The sequence below is a fragment of the Nannospalax galili genome, unplaced genomic scaffold (assembly GCF_000622305.1).
Source record: "Nannospalax galili isolate Female #2095 unplaced genomic scaffold, S.galili_v1.0 scaffold1206, whole genome shotgun sequence".
In the NCBI taxonomy this organism is placed as follows: Eukaryota; Metazoa; Chordata; class Mammalia; order Rodentia; family Spalacidae; genus Nannospalax; species Nannospalax galili.
The window spans coordinates 1563725-1584019 of NW_008355162.1; the positions used below are offsets into that span (position 1 = coordinate 1563725).

The 20295-nt window shown below is 48.7% G+C and overlaps 1 protein-coding gene across 1 annotated transcript in view; it reads left to right on the forward strand.

Annotated features, from left to right (window-relative positions):
- The window catches only part of Adamts2 (ADAM metallopeptidase with thrombospondin type 1 motif 2), a 244116-nt gene that overhangs the window by 187580 nt on the left and 36241 nt on the right, over positions 1-20295 (forward strand). Inside the window, exons 6-10 of the mRNA XM_017802958.2 lie at positions 9378-9534; positions 11092-11197; positions 11888-12031; positions 12392-12524; positions 12929-13042. Of these exons, the coding sequence (XP_017658447.2) occupies positions 9378-9534; positions 11092-11197; positions 11888-12031; positions 12392-12524; positions 12929-13042 (654 nt within the window). The remainder of the gene's footprint in view (positions 1-9377; positions 9535-11091; positions 11198-11887; positions 12032-12391; positions 12525-12928; positions 13043-20295) is intronic.

The following is a 20295-nucleotide window of genomic DNA, read 5'->3' on the forward strand; positions in this document are numbered from 1 at the left end:
AAAAATTTCTAATTCTTGTACTTATCTCGTGGATGGTGTCTGTGTCTGCAGGTCACAGACTCCGCTTTGCATAGCTCTTAGGGGCAAGGTTCTGGGTTGGGTTTCCAAGGTGTGTGGAGGATGGAGGGAAAGCATCCTGGCCTCAGGAGCTCTGGCCTCCCCAGCAGCTGTTCCAGCTCCCCCTGGTCCATCCTGGGAGCATGCAGAACTAAGGGCCATACAGCAGTTCCTCATTAAGTGACAGATAAGATTATGTCAGCTCTGTGAAGACAGTACAGCAAGATGAGGCCAGACTGTGGCTGGAGTGGCCAGGAAGGGGATTCCCCACTGAGAGCTGAGGGCCGAGAGGCACAGAGTCCATTGCCCAAAGGAGTAGGTTCTACAGGCTCAGTGAGGAGAAGGTCAAAGCTGGGACAGTTAGATGGGGCTCTGGGGATGGGGTGTGGTGCAAAGTTACAGGTGGATCCTGGGGAGGAGCTCTGCCTGGGACCTCAGGGTTCCTGTCAAGAAATGCGGTTGTTAATCTTGTTAACCTGATAGGATTTGGATTTACTGTGGAGACAAGTCTCTTGGGTGTGCCTATGAGAGATTTTTAACTGAGGTTGGAAGAGCATCCTAAAATGTGCTACACCATTCCATGAGCTGTGGTCCTGTGTAGGAGGAAGGCTGCTGAGCACCAGCATTCACCACTCTGCTTTTGTGGCAGTGACCAGCTGCCGCCATGCTCCTGCCGCCATGACTTCCCCACCCTGTCATGAACCCTTGAACAAACGCCTCCTTCCTTAAGTTCCTTTGTCAGGTATTTTGTTACAGCCATGAGTAATTAATACAAGGAACAAGGCCCTCATCGCTGGAGGAATTTAAGCCCCACAGAGCCCTGGTGGCTATAACCACACAGACCCTAAGCTGTGTCTACCACAGTCGCAGTGTGCTGTGTGGGGTACTAAGGCCATCCACGATCCAATCTTCAGCAGAAAGTGTCTTGGGTCTGTAGTTCCTACTCTTCATCCCTAATTGTGATTAGAAATAGATCAGCTCCACCTCCCACTCTACTCTGCCCTGTCCCCAGGTCCCGCTAGGCTCCAGCAGGGGGTAAATTGGCAGCCCTTACTTGAATGGCATATTGTTTATCTCTAGCTTATGAGAGGACTTTGAGTTAGCTCAAGTTTTTCCTAAAACAACATTTTTCTCCATTTCTTAAAAAAAAAAATCAGAAGAAAAGAGATTATCTTATTTTATACAATATGCCACCAGCCAGGGAGCAGAGCATCAGCCGCACTCTCAGGTTGCATAGCAACTGGCTTTCCAATTGATTTTTTGAGACGGTACCAAAGCTACTCAAATGTTCTCATTTTAAATATTTCCTTGGATGATGGAAATCAAAGGAAATGGAAATTAGAGACTTGGGGGCAATCCGAGAACATACGGTATCCTGTGAAAGGCCAGGTCAAGACAGTGTGGGAGGCCTGTTGGAATTTTTCAGCATTCGAGGTGAAAGGTCAGAAATTCTATCTCTCAGTAGAAGGCAGAGATGTGCTGTGGGGTGAGTATTCCATGGGCCCAGAGCCCTGGACTAGCACCTTTGTATATTTGCCATGTGACCCAGGATATCAGCTCTCTAGCCACAAGAGGGAAAGGGAGAAGAGATTGAGGCCCTTTGAGCCTTGAATCAGGGACCCTGGAGGGCCACACACTCCGTGCCTTGTCCTGAAAATGGCCCCCTGACCTCCTGATGGGACAAGGCACAATGGTTTGTGTTCAGTCGTTCTTGATCCACCTCCTCACCCAATGCTTTTGGGTCTAGAGTAGATGAGGAGGTGTTAGGGCTAGACAGTACCTTCAGGAAGTGTCTTAATCCATTCGGACTGTTATAACAAATATACCTTAGAGTGAGTGGCTGAGCTATAAACAGCCCAAGTTCATTCCTCATGGTTCTGGAGGGTGGATTTCCAGGGTCAAGATGTCAGCAGATCCAAGGTTCTCATAGACAGAGCGTTCTAGCCACATGCTTGCATGGCAGAAAGGATGAACAGGCCTCCTCAGAGTTCTTAAATATGCAAGCTCAATTCATGGGGGCTCTATCCTCATGCCCTAAAGACCCCTAAAGGATCCTACATCTTAATACTCTTTCACTAGAAATTAGGGTCCCACATAAGAATTTTGAGGGAACCCCCAACACTCAGACCATGGTAGGAGACCCACTCTGTTTTGAACCCTGTTCTAATACGTTGGTTTTTCTCTTCTGACATTCATCATCTTATAGTTCAGGAGGCTTGTCATGATGAGCTTCAAGCCATGTACACCACCCGACATGCCAGAGTTGGAGACAGAAGACCCAAGTCTTGCGGGGAGGGGGTCCCTGGGCTACAAGCAGACAAGCAGGACACACAACCTGTGTTCGAGCAGCAGGACTGTGTGGGCCCTGTTTCCGACATCCATGCTGGCCCACTGGTACTTGTGGGACCTTAAGTGAGTTACTTAACACCACAGAGCCTCAGTTTTCCCAATGAGAGGAGGAAGCCAATGGAACCCTGGCACTTGACAGCAATGATTATAGTCACCAGAGGTCAGCAAGGTGGCAACTCTTTGGGGTGTGTACTGTCAAAAGTCCTTCACGTGACTCTGTTGTCTTCAACCTCACTGAGGAGTTTAGCAGGCTTTCCTTACCCATAGTCCCTCCCTCCCCAGCTTCAGTGCCCTGCGGTCCAAAGACATGTTTGTTTGGAAAAGAAAGAACACATTCATACAGTTGTCACAACACTATGTTGTAGTTAAGTGTTGTCTTAGCATTATTAATCTCCTGTGCCTTGCTTATAAATTACAGTGTCATAGGGAGGCATGTACGGGAGGAGGCATGGTATGGTAGTATCTACAGAGCTTGGTACAGTCTGCTGTCTAAGGCATCCTCTGGAGGCCTTGCAAGTATCCCCAGAGGATAAGGAAAGCAGTTTAATCGCTGTTACCATCTCCATCTGACAGTGAAGATGTGGCTCTGGGGGGGTGGGTGACCCACCTAGGGTCACACATAACGGCCACTTTGTCCCTGGAGGATGTGCTGGGCACTATCTTGCCACAGGCTCCCCTGTGACGTTCCCTTATGTCCAGTGCTCCCAACCAGGGAGGATTTTGCTACTCTATCCCCCATACAAAGACTTTGGGCAATGTTTGGAGGTACTTATGGTTGTTACAACTTGGGGGAGGGGAGCTAGCTCAACACCTGGGATGCTCAGGATGGTCCCATCCACAAGCTTGATGGCCCCAGACACCAGCAATGCCAAGACTGAGGTGTTCTGTCCACCTGAAATCCACACCTTGCAAGCTTCCCTATTTTGTGCCTGTTTAGGGACTGCTGGTCTGAGGCCCTCTGGGGCTACGACCCTTCTTGGATGACTTTGGCAAGCTGAAGTCAGATCCCTTTGGAGCCAGAAGCTAGAGTTGTGAAGTGGACCAGCCTCCCCAGGGCCGGATCCATCTTGACCTTCATTGCTACATGGGCAAGGACAAGGAACATTTGCAGGCATGGCTGTCTTAGCTTATGTCGCTGTGATAAAATGCTCTGCCAAAAGGGTTTCTTTGGTTCCCAGTTCCAGAGTACTGTCCATCGTGGTGGGGAAGCCACAGTGGCAAGAGTTTGAAGCAACTGGTCAAGAACAGAGAACAAGGACTGCCTACCTCTGCTCAGGTCCCTGCTCCATTTATACAGTCCAGGATCCAGTCAGGGAATGGTGCCACCCACGGTGGGCAGGTCTCCCATCTCTATTAACATAAGCAAGATGATGCCTCACAGGCATGCTCAAGGGTGGACCTCGCAGGTGGTTATAGATTGTCAAGTTGACCACACTAACCATCACAGACTGCATACCCCAATGACACTCTGACACTGTCACAGGTGAACCCCCTGGACTCCAGGCTGGGTACTCAGGTCATGCCCAACTATTTTATACCAGGGAAGCTCAGAGACTGAGCCTACTTGTCCAAGAACAGTGGAACACAAGAGACATCTGGCCCACACCTTCAATTCCAGCATCCTCCAGCCCAACTGCCTACCGTCCTGAGATTTGGTGTGTGGCCTCCGTTTTCACAGACACATTCAATGCCCCAGCTGCAGAGCCTCCCTGTTGCCAGGCATGAAGACTAGCCTCTAGGCTGCAAATCCCAGTGTCCTATCTCCTTGACTGAAGGGTGGAAGAGCATAAATAATTCAGCTCATTCCAGAGCAAACAGGGAAAGTGTCAGAGAACAGAAATGGGAATAGGACTTTTTGCACAAGACTTAATTGGTTTATTTAGGGTAGGACCCCAAAGGCTGTTTCTAGGGCCCAGAGGCCTACCAGTACCCAACTGCATGTCCAGCCTCAGCCCAGCCTAGAGGGGCAGGTGGTGGTCCCCAGCCAGCTCACTCTCCCAGGGACCTGGCATTGCGTTCTTGCTGCAGCAGCACCACCTGGTGGTCGCCTCCAGAACCTGCCAGCCTTTGCTGCCTTTGGGGCTGTAGGGTTGAGAACCTGGAAGGTAGAACTTCCTCCCTACCATTGTGAGGCTTACACTTCCACCTCCACTTCTTCCTGGCGGTGGGATTTGGAGTAAATAACTTAAATGGTCTGAGACACACATTCTCATCTGGGAACTAGGATAACAGTGCTTATGTCTTGGGCAGTTCTAAAGTTTAAATGAGATGCGTGCAAAGGCTAGGCCCAAAAGACAGCAAAGGCTAAGCTCAAAGCACAGCAGGCCTGAGCACCAGGAAGTCCTGGCTGTTGTCGTTATTATTGGGCTCACTTCCCACTGGTGAGCCCTTTCCAGACACTTCTGAGAATGTTCCCACAATTAGCCCCCTTTTCTGGAAGCCTCTGTCCTTCTGTAGCGGGGGGGGGGGGGGGGGGGGGGGGGCTGGAACAGGAGGAAGCTTCACGACCTCCCTCCAATTTGTATCAGGAGATGGGGAGAGAGAGACCTGTGTGCAATAGATGTCATGGGGAAACAAGGGTCCTGGACAGCAGAGCTCACACTAGGGGGATGATCAGCCAAGGTGACCAACGAAGCAAGCAACTCTCTCAGCCTGTCTGGGGTTTTGTGACTTCTGAAGGAGTCCCGAACCTAGAAATAGGGTGGGCTCCCCTTCCATTTCACTTTCTTCTGTCTGAATTCCCCACTGCCAATCATAGTGTGAAAATATTAAATGGAAAATTTCCAGAAACAAACAGTTCAAGAGTTGTAAACTGCATGTTGTTCTGAGGAGCTTGAGGCAATCTGGTGCTGTGACACCATCTGTCATTTCGTCCAGAGTATCCATGTCATGCAGTTGCCCTCCCATTCATAATGCAGCAGCTGTTATCAGATGAACTGTTGTCATATCACAGTGCTTGTTCTCAGTTAATCCTTATTTTACTTAACGGACCCAAAGGAGAGGGAGAAACTCGTGATGCAGGTAAGCTAAAGAGAAGCCATAAAGTGCTTGTGTGAAGAGAAAATTTAAGGTTTATTATGTGTGCATATATAGAAAAATACATTTATAGATACATATATATGACCAATATACTCTATGATTTCCAGCATCCACTGGAGACTTTTCTGGCAGGTTCCCCAGTAACGAATTGCTCGAGCAGTGAGTACCTTGCCCTGCCACAGCCAGCTCAGGTCTCCCTTATGGGACCCAGACCTGCTCAGCAGATCCATCCACGTGTCTCTCGATTGACAGGACTCGTTAAGGGCTGTGGGACAAGGCAGCTGGCGGGCCCCATGGAGTGGGAGGAGTGGAGTGAAGGAAAGGGGCCCTGGGGCAGGAGGCAGGAACTTGGTGCTTATAGCTTGCTTCAGCTGATTTTCAGCCCTTTAAACCTCTGTTCTATTGGCTTAACTTGGGTACCAGGTTGGCCCTTGGTCTTGGCCGAGGTAGTCTTTCCAACCTTGAGGTCTGTATCCCGAGAAGTCAGGGAGCACCCTGAAGCAAGTCTACCAAGGCCTCACCAGCTGAGCATACTAGTCAGGAGAGACCATTTCCATGCAGTTCTGTCCCTAGTGCTGAGCCCACATCCCATGCCCTCTCTGCTGAGCCAGCAGCCACTCCCTACATCCTCCCCAATGTCTCCACTGCTACCCATCATGAAAGCCAGAAACCAGCTCCATCCTTGCTTCATTGTTCCCACACTCTGGCCCTGGCACCTCTTGTGTCCCCCCAGGTCTTGCCTCTCCTGACACTGCAGCAGCCACGTTGGCATGCCTCTTCATGGTCCCCACCCCTGCCAAGAACTGGCTCTTTCTATAATGGCCCTGCCCTTATCACTGGATGCAAGACTGATGTCTTGTCTGGAATGCACCCAGCAAGGACCCAGCCCCTTTGGTCCTTTGTGCCCACTTGACTTGGCCAGAGCTTGAAAAGTTTGGGACATCAGCAAAGGGAAAGAACAGTTGGTTCTCTTCATCCTGGCTCTGTTTCTACCAGTTCCACTGACTGCAGATGGAAAATAATTAGAGGAAAACATTACATCTGTATCGAACATATGCAGACTTTTATTATTCCCTAAACAAACAGTATAACAGCTATGCACACAGCACTGTGGTATATGGTACAAGTCATCTAGAGTTGTTGGGAAGGCTACGGGAGATGTGTTAGGTTCTGTACAAACACTACATCACTTTATGGGCAAGATTTGAGCATCCATGGAGGTGGTTTTCACTGGGGTCCTAAAAACAGTCCTCCAGGAGACACCAAGGGCGTGCACCTACATCTTGTCACTCAAGAGTCCAGGGTTGGGGTGAGTCCCTGGATGCCTGACTTCTTTGGTTTCCTGTATGCAAATCAAGGTTCATGGATATAGCACATGGTTGCTATTTTCTGAAGTCTTACCTCACCGGAGACCCCATCTTCCTAGTATAGATCCTGTCTGGTATGGTGCTCCCCAGCCTCTCTCTCTGCTCTGCCCTCAGGAGAGCTTTTTTAAGATCCCAAAGCGAGGCAGAGGCTCCTAGACCCCTTCCCTTTCAGCTGTGGCCCCTGTAATACAAACCACCTTGGGACCAGGGAGTGCTAGTAGCCATCTGCTTCTTGGAATGGGCAAAGAACAAAACAAAGCAAGAACCAAAACACAAATCAATATTTCAATGAATTATCCTGCTGTGGCAGTGAAATCACCTTGTCTGCCAAGAGGGGCTGAGAACTAGGCTGAATTATAGGAAGCCAGCGTCTGGGAGGAAGGAGGGGGTCAGCCAGTGTCACTTCAGGCCTGCAAGGTGGTGGAGGAGGTCTGTCTGCTGGAGGGGCTGTCTCTGTTCCAGGGTTCTCAAGCTGGTTTTCTGAGGGGGGTATATTTTTGTCCTGTTCACTAAAGCCATTTTCCTCTAAGCCAACATTTACTATTGGTTTAGGACGTGCTCAAGAATTGAACCCAGCTCTTTCACTGTGCTAGGCTGGCACTCTCCCCACTGAGCTTTGTGAAGTCTGTATTTAACAATAGACCCACCTGAGACGTCCAGTCTGACAAACCTGTACACGTTCTCCACTGCCAACCACGTGCGGGTGCTCGTTGGACATGGCCCTTTTAGATACTTGGTGTTCAGTCTCTTCTCTAAACTGTCCCAGAATGAAGGCAGGTTTTGACCTACTTGTTCTGCCTTCCTGACAACCTGACCTCTGCCTTGGGGCTTGGCCCCTATCTGATGGTGCCCCTCTTGTTCTCCGGTCCTAATATCGGTCTGTGTCTTCCTGGCTGGATTCTTAAGTCTTCTTAAAAGGCTTGGCTAGAGCGCTCCTCTCACTGGCGTGGGACATGCCTGTCAGCTGCTGGGGGCCAACCACCATCTTTCATCTGCCTGCCAGTGTCCTTGCCTAGAGTCTTTCATGGTAACCAAAAGTAGAGCCTGTACATGGCCAATTCAAACACAAATTTGCCAATATTTTTTGTTTTGTTTTGTTGTTGTTTTGAGATAGGGCCTATGGACCTAGACAGCCTGGAACACACTATGTAGACCAGGCTGGCTTCATTCTCACAGAGATCTGCCTGCCTCTACCTCCTGAGTTCTGGGGTTAAAGGCGTGCACCACCATGCCTGGCTCTTTTCCAGTGTTTTTATTTAAGGTTGATTGAATCCGTAGATGTAGAACCCTTGAATACCAAGGGCCAACTAGGTGGAACTATTTCTATAAGAGAAGAGAAGGGCTAGAAAATGGATCAGTGGTTAAGAGCGCATATTGCTCTTGCAGAATCCAAGTTTGGTCTCCAGCACCCATGTTGAAACTCACAACCACCTATAACTCCAGTTCTAGGGGATACAACACCCTCTTCTGGTCACCATGGGTACTGCATACACTTGCAAAAACCCATGCACATACACATAATTACAAATAAAAAGAAATCTTTATTTAAAAAACAGAAGAGACAGATACCTTCACACAGAGCTACTAAGAATGTACACATCTTCTCTATGGACAAATGCATTCTAAAAGAAAGAACACCAGGCCTCTTCAAGGGCCTCTTGGTTCTCTGGAAGGGAATTAACCTCAGTGGTGAGGCTAGGAGCAGGAACTGGAAGCCTGATGTGAGGATCTGGAGAGGAAAAGGCAGCATGCCTCTCCCAGGAGCCTTGCTCTGAGATTCTGGGGTGCATGTTTTATTGGGGGGAGTCAACTGAGGCAGTTTGAGTTGAATATAAATTTGGAGTTGAAGTTTCCTGTATCCAGGTCTCAATCTCTCCACTTCTCGGTTTCCCATCTCACTGGGAGGTCGTGAAGTTACTAAACAGGACCACACACCAACACCATGGTGCAGGATGGGGGTGTAGGACTGTGAGGTCTTGGCTATCAGGTGTGGGTCATGATGCAAACGGAAGGGGATGGTTCCTGTGCTTCCGACCATGGCCCCTAAGAAAGGATTCCCTGTCTGCGTGGTGGTTCACTCTCCTGGTTTGGCTGCGCTCGTTGCATTTCTTTCCTTCTTTTTGTGTTGTTTTGGAAATACAGTGGAGAAGCAGGAACTTCTCTCTCCCTTTCTCTGGGTTCATGTTCCATATTAAAATGCCTATTGCACTTGCCTCTACTTTTCTAGAACTATGAGGTTTGGGGGATGAGGTTCCTACAGCACTTGCTTTCTGTCCAGAGCTTGCACAGAATAGGTGCCTTTAGAAAGCGGGGAAAGCAAACTATGTGAGGCCTCAGCTGAAGACTGCACAGTGGAAACTCATGCCAGAGAGGGTGACGGGTGTGGGGACGGAGGCCTCCTCTTCATTCAGAACTACAAAGCTGATGGGAGTGGCAGCAGGAGGCTGAGTGTCCCTGCCTGGACCAGATCCCCAGTGCTGGGCACAGTTAATAGTACTACCTGCTCAGCCTTCAAATAATCTGCCAGACATCAGCTCCTCCCTTCTGTCTCTCTACCTACTGCAGTCCATGAGCCTCATTGAGATTGGGAACCCCTCGCAGAGTCTGGAGAATGTCTGCCGCTGGGCCTACCTCCAGCAGAAGCCAGATACAGGCCATGATGAGTACCATGATCATGCCATCTTCCTCACGAGACAGGACTTTGGGCCTTCAGGCATGCAAGGTAAGCCTCCTGCCATGCAGGATGAGCCTCTACAGATGCAAGGGGACCCTCTTGTCATGGAGAGGCAGGAGGAGAAACTGGGGGTGAACCACTGGCCCTATAAGGGTCCCAACAGCTGCAGCCCAAGCCAGGGAAGAGGGGCAGAGCCAGGGGAACTGTGGCCACCTTAGATGTGTGAGGGTTTGGGTCTGTAATAGTGACCTCCTAGCTTTGGAAAACCACCAGGGCCTGTGCTATGACTGCCCTCACCCCGCCAAAAACAAAAAACAAAAAATCCGAATGCAGTCCTGAGGACCTGGGGAGGATCAGGGATGACCAGAACAAGACAGAGCCTAGAAGCCAAAAGACGAGACAGTATCTGGATGTTGGGTTTCAAGGTTAAATTTTCCCCCTGGTTTCTGAAAAACAAATTTGAATCAGTTGCCAACTGATTCTTTGCATAAGGACTCAAACTATATAAAACCAACAGACATAAATGAAACTCACATGGTATAGGGAGAAAATGGACTCCTGCACGTTGTCCTCTGACTTCCACATACACACCATGTCATGTGCACATATACACACACAAATAAATGTGATATATATATATATGATATTAAAAATTTGAACTAAGCAACTTGACTTAACGGGCATATATGAAACACTACAATAAACCACTTGTGAATACACACGCCATACTAAAGCACATGAAAATATACCAAGACAGACTGCTGGATCACAGAGCACTCTCAACAAAATATACAAGGTCAAAATCACACAGACCACCCCGGATGTTAAGCAGTACACATTCAAGCAGCCTGTGGGCAAAGAAGAGACAACAGTTAACATAATGTACATTTAAAGTGAATGGCAGTGACAGTACGGCCATCAAGTCCTGCGGTAGGGCCAGCGAGAAGGCTCAGCAAGTCAAGTCACTTGCCACCAAGCCTGGCAACCTCAGTTGGATCCCTGGGACCCACATGGTGGAAGGAGAAAAGTGACTCCAGAAAGTTGTCCTCTGACTTCCACCCACACTTGTGTGTGTGTATGTGTGTGTGTGTGTGTCCCCACATACATACAAATAGATGTAATTTTAAAAGCCTTGTGGATATAACTAACATAATGACTACATTGGCATTTATAGCCTTCTGTACATTATTAGGAAGAAGGCTGAAAATCAATCATACATGTGTGTGCCTCAAGTAATTTGGCAAGGAACAACAAATTAAACCCATCAAAAACAGAAGGAAGCGTATGATAAAGGGCAGAGCCTGATGAGAAGCACAGAGTCAGTCCACAGGCTTGGGAGGAGAGGAGAGTATCCAGGGAGCGGCCCAGGTGTCAGACAAGGCCCAACACAGGTGACCTGTGCCAGGGAATGGACGGCAGTCACAGTGTGGACTGTGACAGGCAGTGTGGCCTCAGAGCTCCGTGGCAATGAACTGAGGGCCTGTTGCCAGGGCAGGGACAGTGGACTGGGCTGGATTGCCCTGGGAATGGGTCCTGTGTGGGATTTGGAGTTCTGGGGCAGGATTCTGGGCCTAGAAGCTACAGCCACCTTCCATCTCCTTCCAGGTTATGCTCCTGTCACTGGGATGTGCCACCCCGTCCGCAGCTGCACTCTGAATCACGAGGACGGCTTCTCTTCAGCATTTGTGGTGGCCCATGAGACTGGCCATGTGTAAGTGGCCTGCTCATCCTTGTGTGGGGAAGCTCAGGGTTTGGAGAGGACACCCCAAGATCCTCTGCCCCAGCTGCTCACATTCCCCTGTGCCTGAGAGGAACACCACTTAGACATGCTACCCTGCTGTTCCAGCACTGCACAGGGCATGCCTGAGGTTGGCTTTCTGCCAAGGAACAAATCAAATCAAAGGAAGGAAGCACCTGGGGTCAGAGCTAGTGGAGCTAAGGGCCTTGCTCAATTATCAACCCACGGGGCAGGGTGAATGTCTCACCTCACTTTGTAGATGCATCTCCAAGTCTCTAAGGAGGGCTATCCCAGGGTTAAACAGCCAAGAATATGCATGGGTGTGCATATCCCATGCACCAGCTGAGGGCCAGATAAGTATTAATGGGGTGTAGAGAGCTTGAGGGGGGACATCAAAGGGGAAGGATGCCTAGGACGTTCCAAGTTGCAGATGGCTCTCTACTGTGTGTTCATAGAATAGTGGCTCTTCTTGGGACAGAATGAGGGGACATCCATCAGGCCTAGACATGGAAGGCCCGGGTAGACCAGGTCAACAAGGCTCTAAGAGATCAGCTGGGGTTAGGAGGGTGGTTAAAACGCGCCCCCCGGTGTCTGGGTACAGGGAGGTGGCAGGTCAGCACAGCCAGGTGAGGGTCCAGCCAGGCCACCTTGCTTCCCACACAGGCTGGGCATGGAGCACGATGGGCAGGGCAACCGATGTGGCGATGAGGTGCGGCTGGGCAGCATCATGGCACCACTGGTGCAGGCTGCCTTCCACCGCTTCCACTGGTCCCGGTGCAGCCAGCAGGAACTCAGCCGCTATCTGCAGTAAGTACCTCCCCAGGGTCCTCTGGCGGAACCTCTCAGTCCTTGGGTTCCGTTCTAAGAGGGTGCAGTACCCAATGTGCCTGTGCAGCCTAAGCCCTCAGACCAGGCCTCCAGCCTGACAGGCAAGGAATAGGAGAGGGCGCTTTTGAGAGAGATCCCCTGGTTGGGGGTTCCAACCTTGACCCACAAGTAGGTCCAGTAGCTGGCCTAGCCAGGACCTGAAATCTTATACCAAAGTAGGAGGGAAACGGAGGCATCACAACTAAAGATAAGGACATGCAGTCTAGCCATGCTAACTCCACAGCGGGTCTCAGCTGCCCCACTGAAGGTCACTCGTGGCACCCACATGTTCCCTCACAGCTCCTATGACTGCCTGCGTGATGACCCCTTTGCCCATGACTGGCCAGCGCTGCCCCAGCTCCCAGGCCTGCACTATTCCATGAACGAGCAGTGTCGCTTCGACTTTGGCCTGGGCTACATGATGTGCACTGCGGTGAGTGCAGAGACATAGAAAGTGCCCTCAGGGCCCTGCATGACTCTTTAAAGTACCAGCTCCTCTTGCCAGAGCCACAGGGATGCCCACTCAGTTCTCACACAGGACACTCTGCCTCTCCAGTGCCTATCCAAAGCTCTATCTGGTGGGCAGCCTCTGGGGATGGAGGCTACAGGGAAAGGGGGGTGGGGCAGCCAAGCCCAGGGATGCTGTCAGACCTTCACTGTGCAGCATAGGCCTCAGGACTCCGGAATCACATGGCACTCACCACACCCACCAGCCACACAGGCATGCTGCAGGCCAGTTTAGATTATAGGACAAGGGTGGTGAACAGGCAGGAAATGACACTGGATGGTCCCTTGCAGCAGGAGGCAGCCTGATAAACTGGGGGTATTCTCTTCCAGTTCCGGACCTTCGACCCGTGCAAACAGCTATGGTGCAGCCACCCTGACAACCCCTACTTTTGCAAGACTAAGAAGGGCCCCCCACTGGACGGGACTATGTGTGCTCCTGGCAAGGTGAGTCAGGACCAAGGGCTCTTCCAGGATGACACGACACTAACCATACTTGAGGTATGCAATAACTACGGACAGACCTTGCAATGTCTGAAGGGGTGACCAGGGGCCTTCTCAGGAGACCCCCCCCATATCTTCCCCTCTTCCACTCATTTTTTTCAACATCTCACATAGCCTCAAACTTGCTATGTGGCTGAGGATGACCTTGAATTTCTGTCTCTACCTCCCAAGTGCTGGATTACAAGGCATGTGCTATGATGCCCAGTGTATGAGGTGTTACCCACTGGATCCAGGTCTTCCTGAATGCTAGTCAATCACTCTACTATCAGGGCCACAGCCACAGCCCTCCTTCCGTACTGGATTGGCTGGAGCTTCCCACACCAGAGCAGACATGCCATCTCAAAGCCCCTCACTTTGTCTCAAGTCCCTTCCCTGAACATTATGGGTGACTGGGTCACCTCACCATGAGACCAGCAAGAGGTCTCGTGGCTCCCAGACACAGCGTGGCTTTTAACCTTCCCATCCCCAAGGCCTCTTGCTTGCCTCTTGTCAGGTAAACTTGTCCTGCAAGATCACTGCATGCCACCCACCCTCCCAACTAGTCTGCAGAAGGAACAGCTCTCCTCTGTTCAGCAAAGACTCCAGACCTGATTCTCATTGGTTCAGGTGAAATCACGCTTAGCCGATCACTTGTTAGGGGCCTGATGTATGCAGATGGTAAGCCTGGATTCCAACCCCTCGGGGCTCAGACCCACTGCCATTAGGGAGTGCTATGGAGTAGGGAGTAATGATTCAGGCCATGAGTGCCACAACCTAACTACCTCCCCAAAGCGCCATTTCCTCATACAATCACATCCGGGATTAGGGTTTTGGCACATGAATTTGTACAAAAACATTCTGTCCACAGTGTTCCACTCTGCCTGTCAGCCCCACCTCCACCACCTGCTGACAGGACCACACCAGCCAGCATTTCTGTGGGTTCACCTCCTTTCCACCATGGTCAAGCAAAGGAAGTTTTATGGAGACAGCTGAGGTAATCGTGACCCAGAAAGGAGATGGCCAGGATCACTGGGCTAGTTGATCATGACTGCTGGCCATGTGTCTGTGGACCCAGCCTAATGGAGATAGAGCCCTTGGCTGCATGCATGAGAAAGGAGTTATGGGCTGACAGGCCCAAAGGCAGGCCTGGGAGTATCCCTACGGGTGGCGAAGGGTGAGTGGCACCTGTAGGAAGGAACAGGAGCTGCAGCTCCCAAACAGAGGAGGATACCACACAGGAAGAGCTTGCTGGGAGATAAGGACCATGGGGGAGTCAGGGAAGCAACTCAGCTTGCAAAGAAGAATGAGGCTCCTGAGAGACAGCATCTGAGGCAGGGATCTGTTCTCAGGAATCTCCTGGGGCATGCTGGTGAGATGAGGGAGAGTGATCAGGGATCGACCAACTGTTCAGCTCCCCCCACATGGAACCCTGGAGTTGAGTCCATCCTTTACAGATATCCCAGTTGAAGCAATGTTTGTATCCCATCGTTGGCTCTGACTGTCCCCAGGAAAGGAGCATGAGTGAGCTAAGGACCTTTCCTGGACAGGGAGCCTGCTGGGAGTGAGCCATGAGCAAACAACATGCCTCACAACTCAAAAGGATAAGCCTCTTGAATCTGAAGAGGAGCCTGGGTGGTACCCTACAGAGTCCACTGCAGTAGGTGCGTGTTAAGAGGAGGTGCAGCCTTGGGCTCCCTGAGAATGGGTAGGGACAAAGGCAGGGAGAAACAAGGTTTGTTTGGAGAGCAGCCAATGCTCCAGTGCTGCTGTGGAGATGGAGGTGAAGCTGGGGAGAGTAGAGGTTGGCTGTGCGGGCTTTTGATGCTGATGAAAGAGCAGAGTCTCATCTTGAGCAGCAGGGAGGCAGCCAAAGGTTCTGAGATGGGAGCAGAGGGGGCTTCACTATGAGGCTTATGTTGAGTTTGAGGACCCCCAGCTTGCATGAATTTGGGGACCCCTCACTTACATAGATTCCTTCCAAGGTCCTGGGAGGAATATGGCTAGATGTTCCCAAGTCAGATGCAGAAGTAAGGTATCTTACCATCTTCAGTGAAAGGCCTCTGCTCACTCTTCCTTCACATAGGTAACTTCTTCCCCTTCATAACCTATGGCATTCCAGTGATCATGAACAGTTAATAGTTTAGGCAGCAGAGAAATTGGATTTGGGGGTCTCTTTATTTACATGAGCCTCAGTCTCTTACCTGCATCTGTCCAGGTGTAGCCTTCGGAAATACTCAGACTGTTGCTGTGCCCACATACCAGGGCCTTTGCAGACTACATGCTATGTGAAACCCATTTTCCTCAATTTTTGGGGGGGGGAGAAATAAAATTTTGTGACTTTTATTCATTACTTTTCTCACTGTTACACAATCTGACAAAAGCAACTTGAGGAGGAAGTTGTCTTGGCTAACAGTTCAAGTAGATTGTCCATCATAGAGGGGAGGCACAGCAGTTGGCTTCATGGGGCAGGAATGTACAGCTCACCTCTTCACATCCTGATGGAACAGGAAGCACTATAGAGGCAATGTGACCAGCGACCTCACGCTTCTGCCACCCTGCTTTCCCACCATGATGATCGCCTCTGAAAATGGAAGACAAGTAATCCCTTCTTCCCTTAAAAAAAGGCTCTAATGCCGGGCGTGGTAGCGCACGCCTTTAATTACAGCACTGGGGAGGCAGAGGCAGGTGGATCTCTGTGAGTTCAAGGCCAGCCTGGTCTACACAGTGAGTTCCAGGACAGCTGGGGCTACAGGGAGACCCTGTCTCAAAAAGTCCCAAAAAAATAAAAATAAAAATAAAGAATCATGGTTTGATCTGGATATTTTCCTGATGATGAAAACAAATAACCCAAACCCTCTCAGCCTGCTGTAGCCCTGGCCCTGCCACTGTAAACGTTCAAAGACCAGAAGAGAAACCTGGGTGGAAACAAAATGCAAAAATATTGAGGGGCTGGAGAGATGGCTCAGGGGTTAAGAGCACTAGCTGCTCTTGCAGAGGACCCAGGTTCAGTTCCCAGCACCCACATGGTGGCTAGCAACCATCTGTAACTCCACTTTCAAGGGATGTGACACCCTCTTCTGGCCTCTGCAGGCATTGCATGCCTGGGTACACTTAAATACATGCAGGGGAAAACACTCATACATATAAAAAATAAAAACAAACAAATAATTAAGAGTAAGTAATCAGAAGTAATTCTAACTTCAAGAAGTTTATTGTAATAATAACAAAAAGATCTCAACTCAGACCAAAAGGATTCGCTCATCAGAAGCAAGAGTGACAGATGAGAGAAGCAGCAGGGAGAACCTCAGAGCAGTTGACAATCCAATTAATGAAGAGCTGTGAATAAAATAACAGTGAGAAAACACTTAGACATCTCTCCAGTTTGACATGAAGTATTGATATCATGTCATCAAAGACAATATGACACCCAGACTCTTGTCCCTCCAATAAAAACCTCTGAAGGCAACAGCTACTGACTGTTGATAATTCAAAGAATGTTTTAAAGCCCTGACCAGGAAAGTTTGGCAGGCTCTCAAATCACACTGAGCAAGGAGCCTGGACAGCAGTTTCTATAGATTTGATTGTCCTCAATGTTCAGATGATATCATGTGCTTGTTTTCTGTTGCTGTGTTAAAATATCCTGACCAAAAGCAATTAGGGGCAAAAGGGTTTATTCTGACTCCAAGGGTCAGAGGAGTAGAGTCCATCATGGCAGGGAAGGTGTGGCAGCAGGAACAGGAAGTTGGCTGCTCACATTGCATCCACCCTCAAGAAACAGAGAACAAGAAGTAGGGCCAGGCTATAGAAGCTCAAAGCCCTCCCATAATGACGTACTTCCTCCAGCAAGGCTCCCCCTCCTAGAGGTTCCATAGTCTTCCCAAACAGAACCACTCTCTGGGATCCAAGTGTTCAAACATCTACAACACATCATCAATGGCTTCTTCAGATGATCAAGGAAACAACAGAAATTGCTTCCCTCGGCATGCTGAGGCATGGGTCGGCCATTATTCCTAAGAGCTGACCCTGTTTGGATTTTGCCCCAAACAACTGTACTAATCTGTATTCACATTTAAATTCACCCATTTAAAGTGTGCAGTTGGGTGATCTTCAGGATCACAGTACTATACGGCCGCCAGAGAAACCAAACTTTAGAACATTTCTTTTGCTCCAAAAACAAGCCTGGTACACATGAGAAGTTGCTCTAGCCCATCCCCCTCTTGCCCAGCCCCAACAGCCTTTGATCTGCTTTCTGTTTTTGTAGGTTTAACTTGTCTGTATATTGATGTAACTGGAATTACCTAGCATGGAGCCTTTCATGAGCTACTTTGTTTATATAGCATAATGTTCTCAAGGTTGATTTCTGTCACAGCAGGTGACCATATATTTACTAATGAAAGGATGTTGGGTTTGGCACAATTAATTATTTTTCTTTCTCCTTTCTTTTCTTTTCACATTTATCTCCTTCCTTTTTCCTTTCCCTTCCCTCCCCCTCCCTCCCTCCCTTCCTTCCTCCCATGGTGCTCAGGATTAACCCCAGGGCCTCATGGTTATCCAGCAGAGATACTCCCACCCAGCTCCAAAGTGAAGTTTTGACCCTGTTGGGGCCTTTTCACATTCAAAGTACAACATAGGCCTATTCAGGCTTTCTACATCTTTCAGAGTCAAGTTTTGTAGTTTCTATCTTTCTAGAAGTTTGTCTGTTTCAAGCACTCTGTTGTTTTTCCCCATTGGGGGATTTGAATTACTCTTTGATATTACTTGCCATCAGATTGAAAATTTTTGTTTAGTATTTCTTATATGGTAGGTCTGCTAGTAATTATTTCTTTCAACTTTATAAAAATAGAAATGTCTTTGCTTCAACTTTTTGTTTTGTTTTGTTTTGTTTTGTGGGGTTTTGCTTGTTTGTTTTGAGACAGGGTCTCCCAGTAGCCCCAGCTGGCCTGAAACTCACTATGTAGACCAGGTTAGCCTTGATCTCACAGATATCCACCTGCGTCTGCCTCTTGAGTGCTGGAATTAAATGTGTGTGCCACCATGGCTAGCCTTGTTCTTGTTTATTGACACAAGATGTCACCATCCAGACTGCCCTTAAACTCACTGTCCTGCCTCATCCTCCTGATTATTGGGATTAAATGTACCCCCCATGCCTACCTTCACTATTTAAACATTGTGTGTGTGTATGTGTGTGTGTATGTGTACTCACGTGTGTAGGTATACGTATGCCATGGTAAGTGTGTAGAGGTCAGAGGACAACTTATAGAAGTTGGTCAAATTCAGGTTGTCAGGCTTGGTGGCACCTTTACCTGCTAAACCATCTTGCTGGCCCCATTTTCATTTTTAAGAGATAGATTTGCTGAATGTAAGATTTTTAAGTGGTACTACCTCCTCTGTCTCTAGTATTTCTGATTGAAAGTCAGTTGCTGATCTTAGAATTTTCTGGTATACAGCAAGTCATTTTTCTCTTGCTGTGGTATTTGCTCATTGTCTATTCTATTTTATTTACCATTATTGTGTATGTACGTGTGTGCGTGCATGGTGTGTGTTTGGCGTGTGTGCCACAGCACACATGTGAAGATCAGAGGACAACTCTGTGGAATCTCTTCTCTCCTACCTTATGTGGGTTCCAAGAATCGAACTCAGGGCCCAGGCTTGTACCACAAGTGCCTTTCTCACTGAGCCATCTCACCCTCCCCATGGTTCCGTCCTCCAGGAGTTCGTGTCTGTCACCGAGCCTTCAGGGGAATCTATCACTTAAGTGTTTGCATTGCTTACCTGCAGAATTTACACTCTGTTCTTTTTATAACTTCTGTCTTATCAATATTCTCTTATTGGGTGATACATCATTCTCGAACCCTCATTGAATTCTTCAGATGAGGTCTTTTTTTTTCTTCAAACAAATTTATAAAGGCTGCTTTGAAATCTTTGTCTGCTGAGGCCAACATTTGGGAGTTTCTGTCACCTTGCTAATCAAGCAACATGGCTAATTCAGCATTCATGTCTCGGAATTTTTTGTGTAGATTTAGATTAATACATTAATGATAGATTCTGATGCCCCTGGGCCTAATTATTGTTGTTTGCTGTTTGTTTGTTTTAGTGACTTGGTTGGACCATATTAGTGATGTTTATTTCCTCTGCAGTGAGTGCCTACTTCCAATCGCTCCACAGATGTCACAACCTTGAGCATGTGTGCAGCCACTCTGACCATCATTCCCTGCCGCACAGTGTCTTCCCTGGTTCTCTTCTGCTGTGTTTCTGTCTGGCCTCTCCAGCAAGTTTGTAACTATTCTGCCTTCTTATGAGGCCATCACAAACTGAGAGCTCACTGCTCTGTTTCTGTTTCTGTGGTGTGGGGATTCAACGTGGGTCTCGTGCATGGTAGGCAAGGGCTCGGCCCCTGAGCTATCCCTTAGTTCCTGATGTACTGTTTTTAATAAAAGCATGGGATAGAACTTGCTCTATGGTTTGACCCAGCTAAAGTCGGGTCTCTGGGGCCTGAGTGCTGCCAGCCTTTGTGGTTAATCCCACCTCAAGAGGGCTCTGCACTGTCCTTGTCCTTTGTTCCCCTTGACAAACTCGTAGTTGGTTTATTAATTCACTTGTTCCACCCGTTTCATAGAACTATTGGCCTTTTCTGTTTATCTTTTTTCTTTTTTTCCATATTGTCAAATGAACCTGCTGGGGCCTTGTGTACGCTAGTCAAGGGTTCTGTTACCAGCTCCGTCCCCACGCCTCTTTCCCCTTCGTTTTCTGTTCCCTTTTTTTCTTTTTCCTTTTTTTTTTTTTTTTTTTCATTTTCTCAGTTTCAGTTTTATCGTAGAGTCTCACCAAGTTGCCCAGATCTACCTTGAATTCTCTGTCTAGTCCAGGCAGGTCCTGTACTTGTGACCCTCCTGCCTCAGCCTCACAAGGTTCTGGGATTATGGACTGCACCACCAGCCTCAATTTTCTGGCCTCCTTTTAAATGCTCACCTACAAGATCTGCGTTGTTTGCTTTTCAATCTCTATTTTCAAATTTTATTTATTTATTTATTTACTATTTATTTATTTGTTTGTTTGTTTATTTGAGACAGGGTCTTTATGTAACTCTCGCAGTCCTGGAACTCACTACGTAGACCAGGCTGGCCTTGAGTTCACAGAGATCTCCTGCTTCTGCCTTGTGAGTGCTGGCAGAATAGGGCCACCATGCCTGGCTCTATTTATTTATTTATTTATTTATT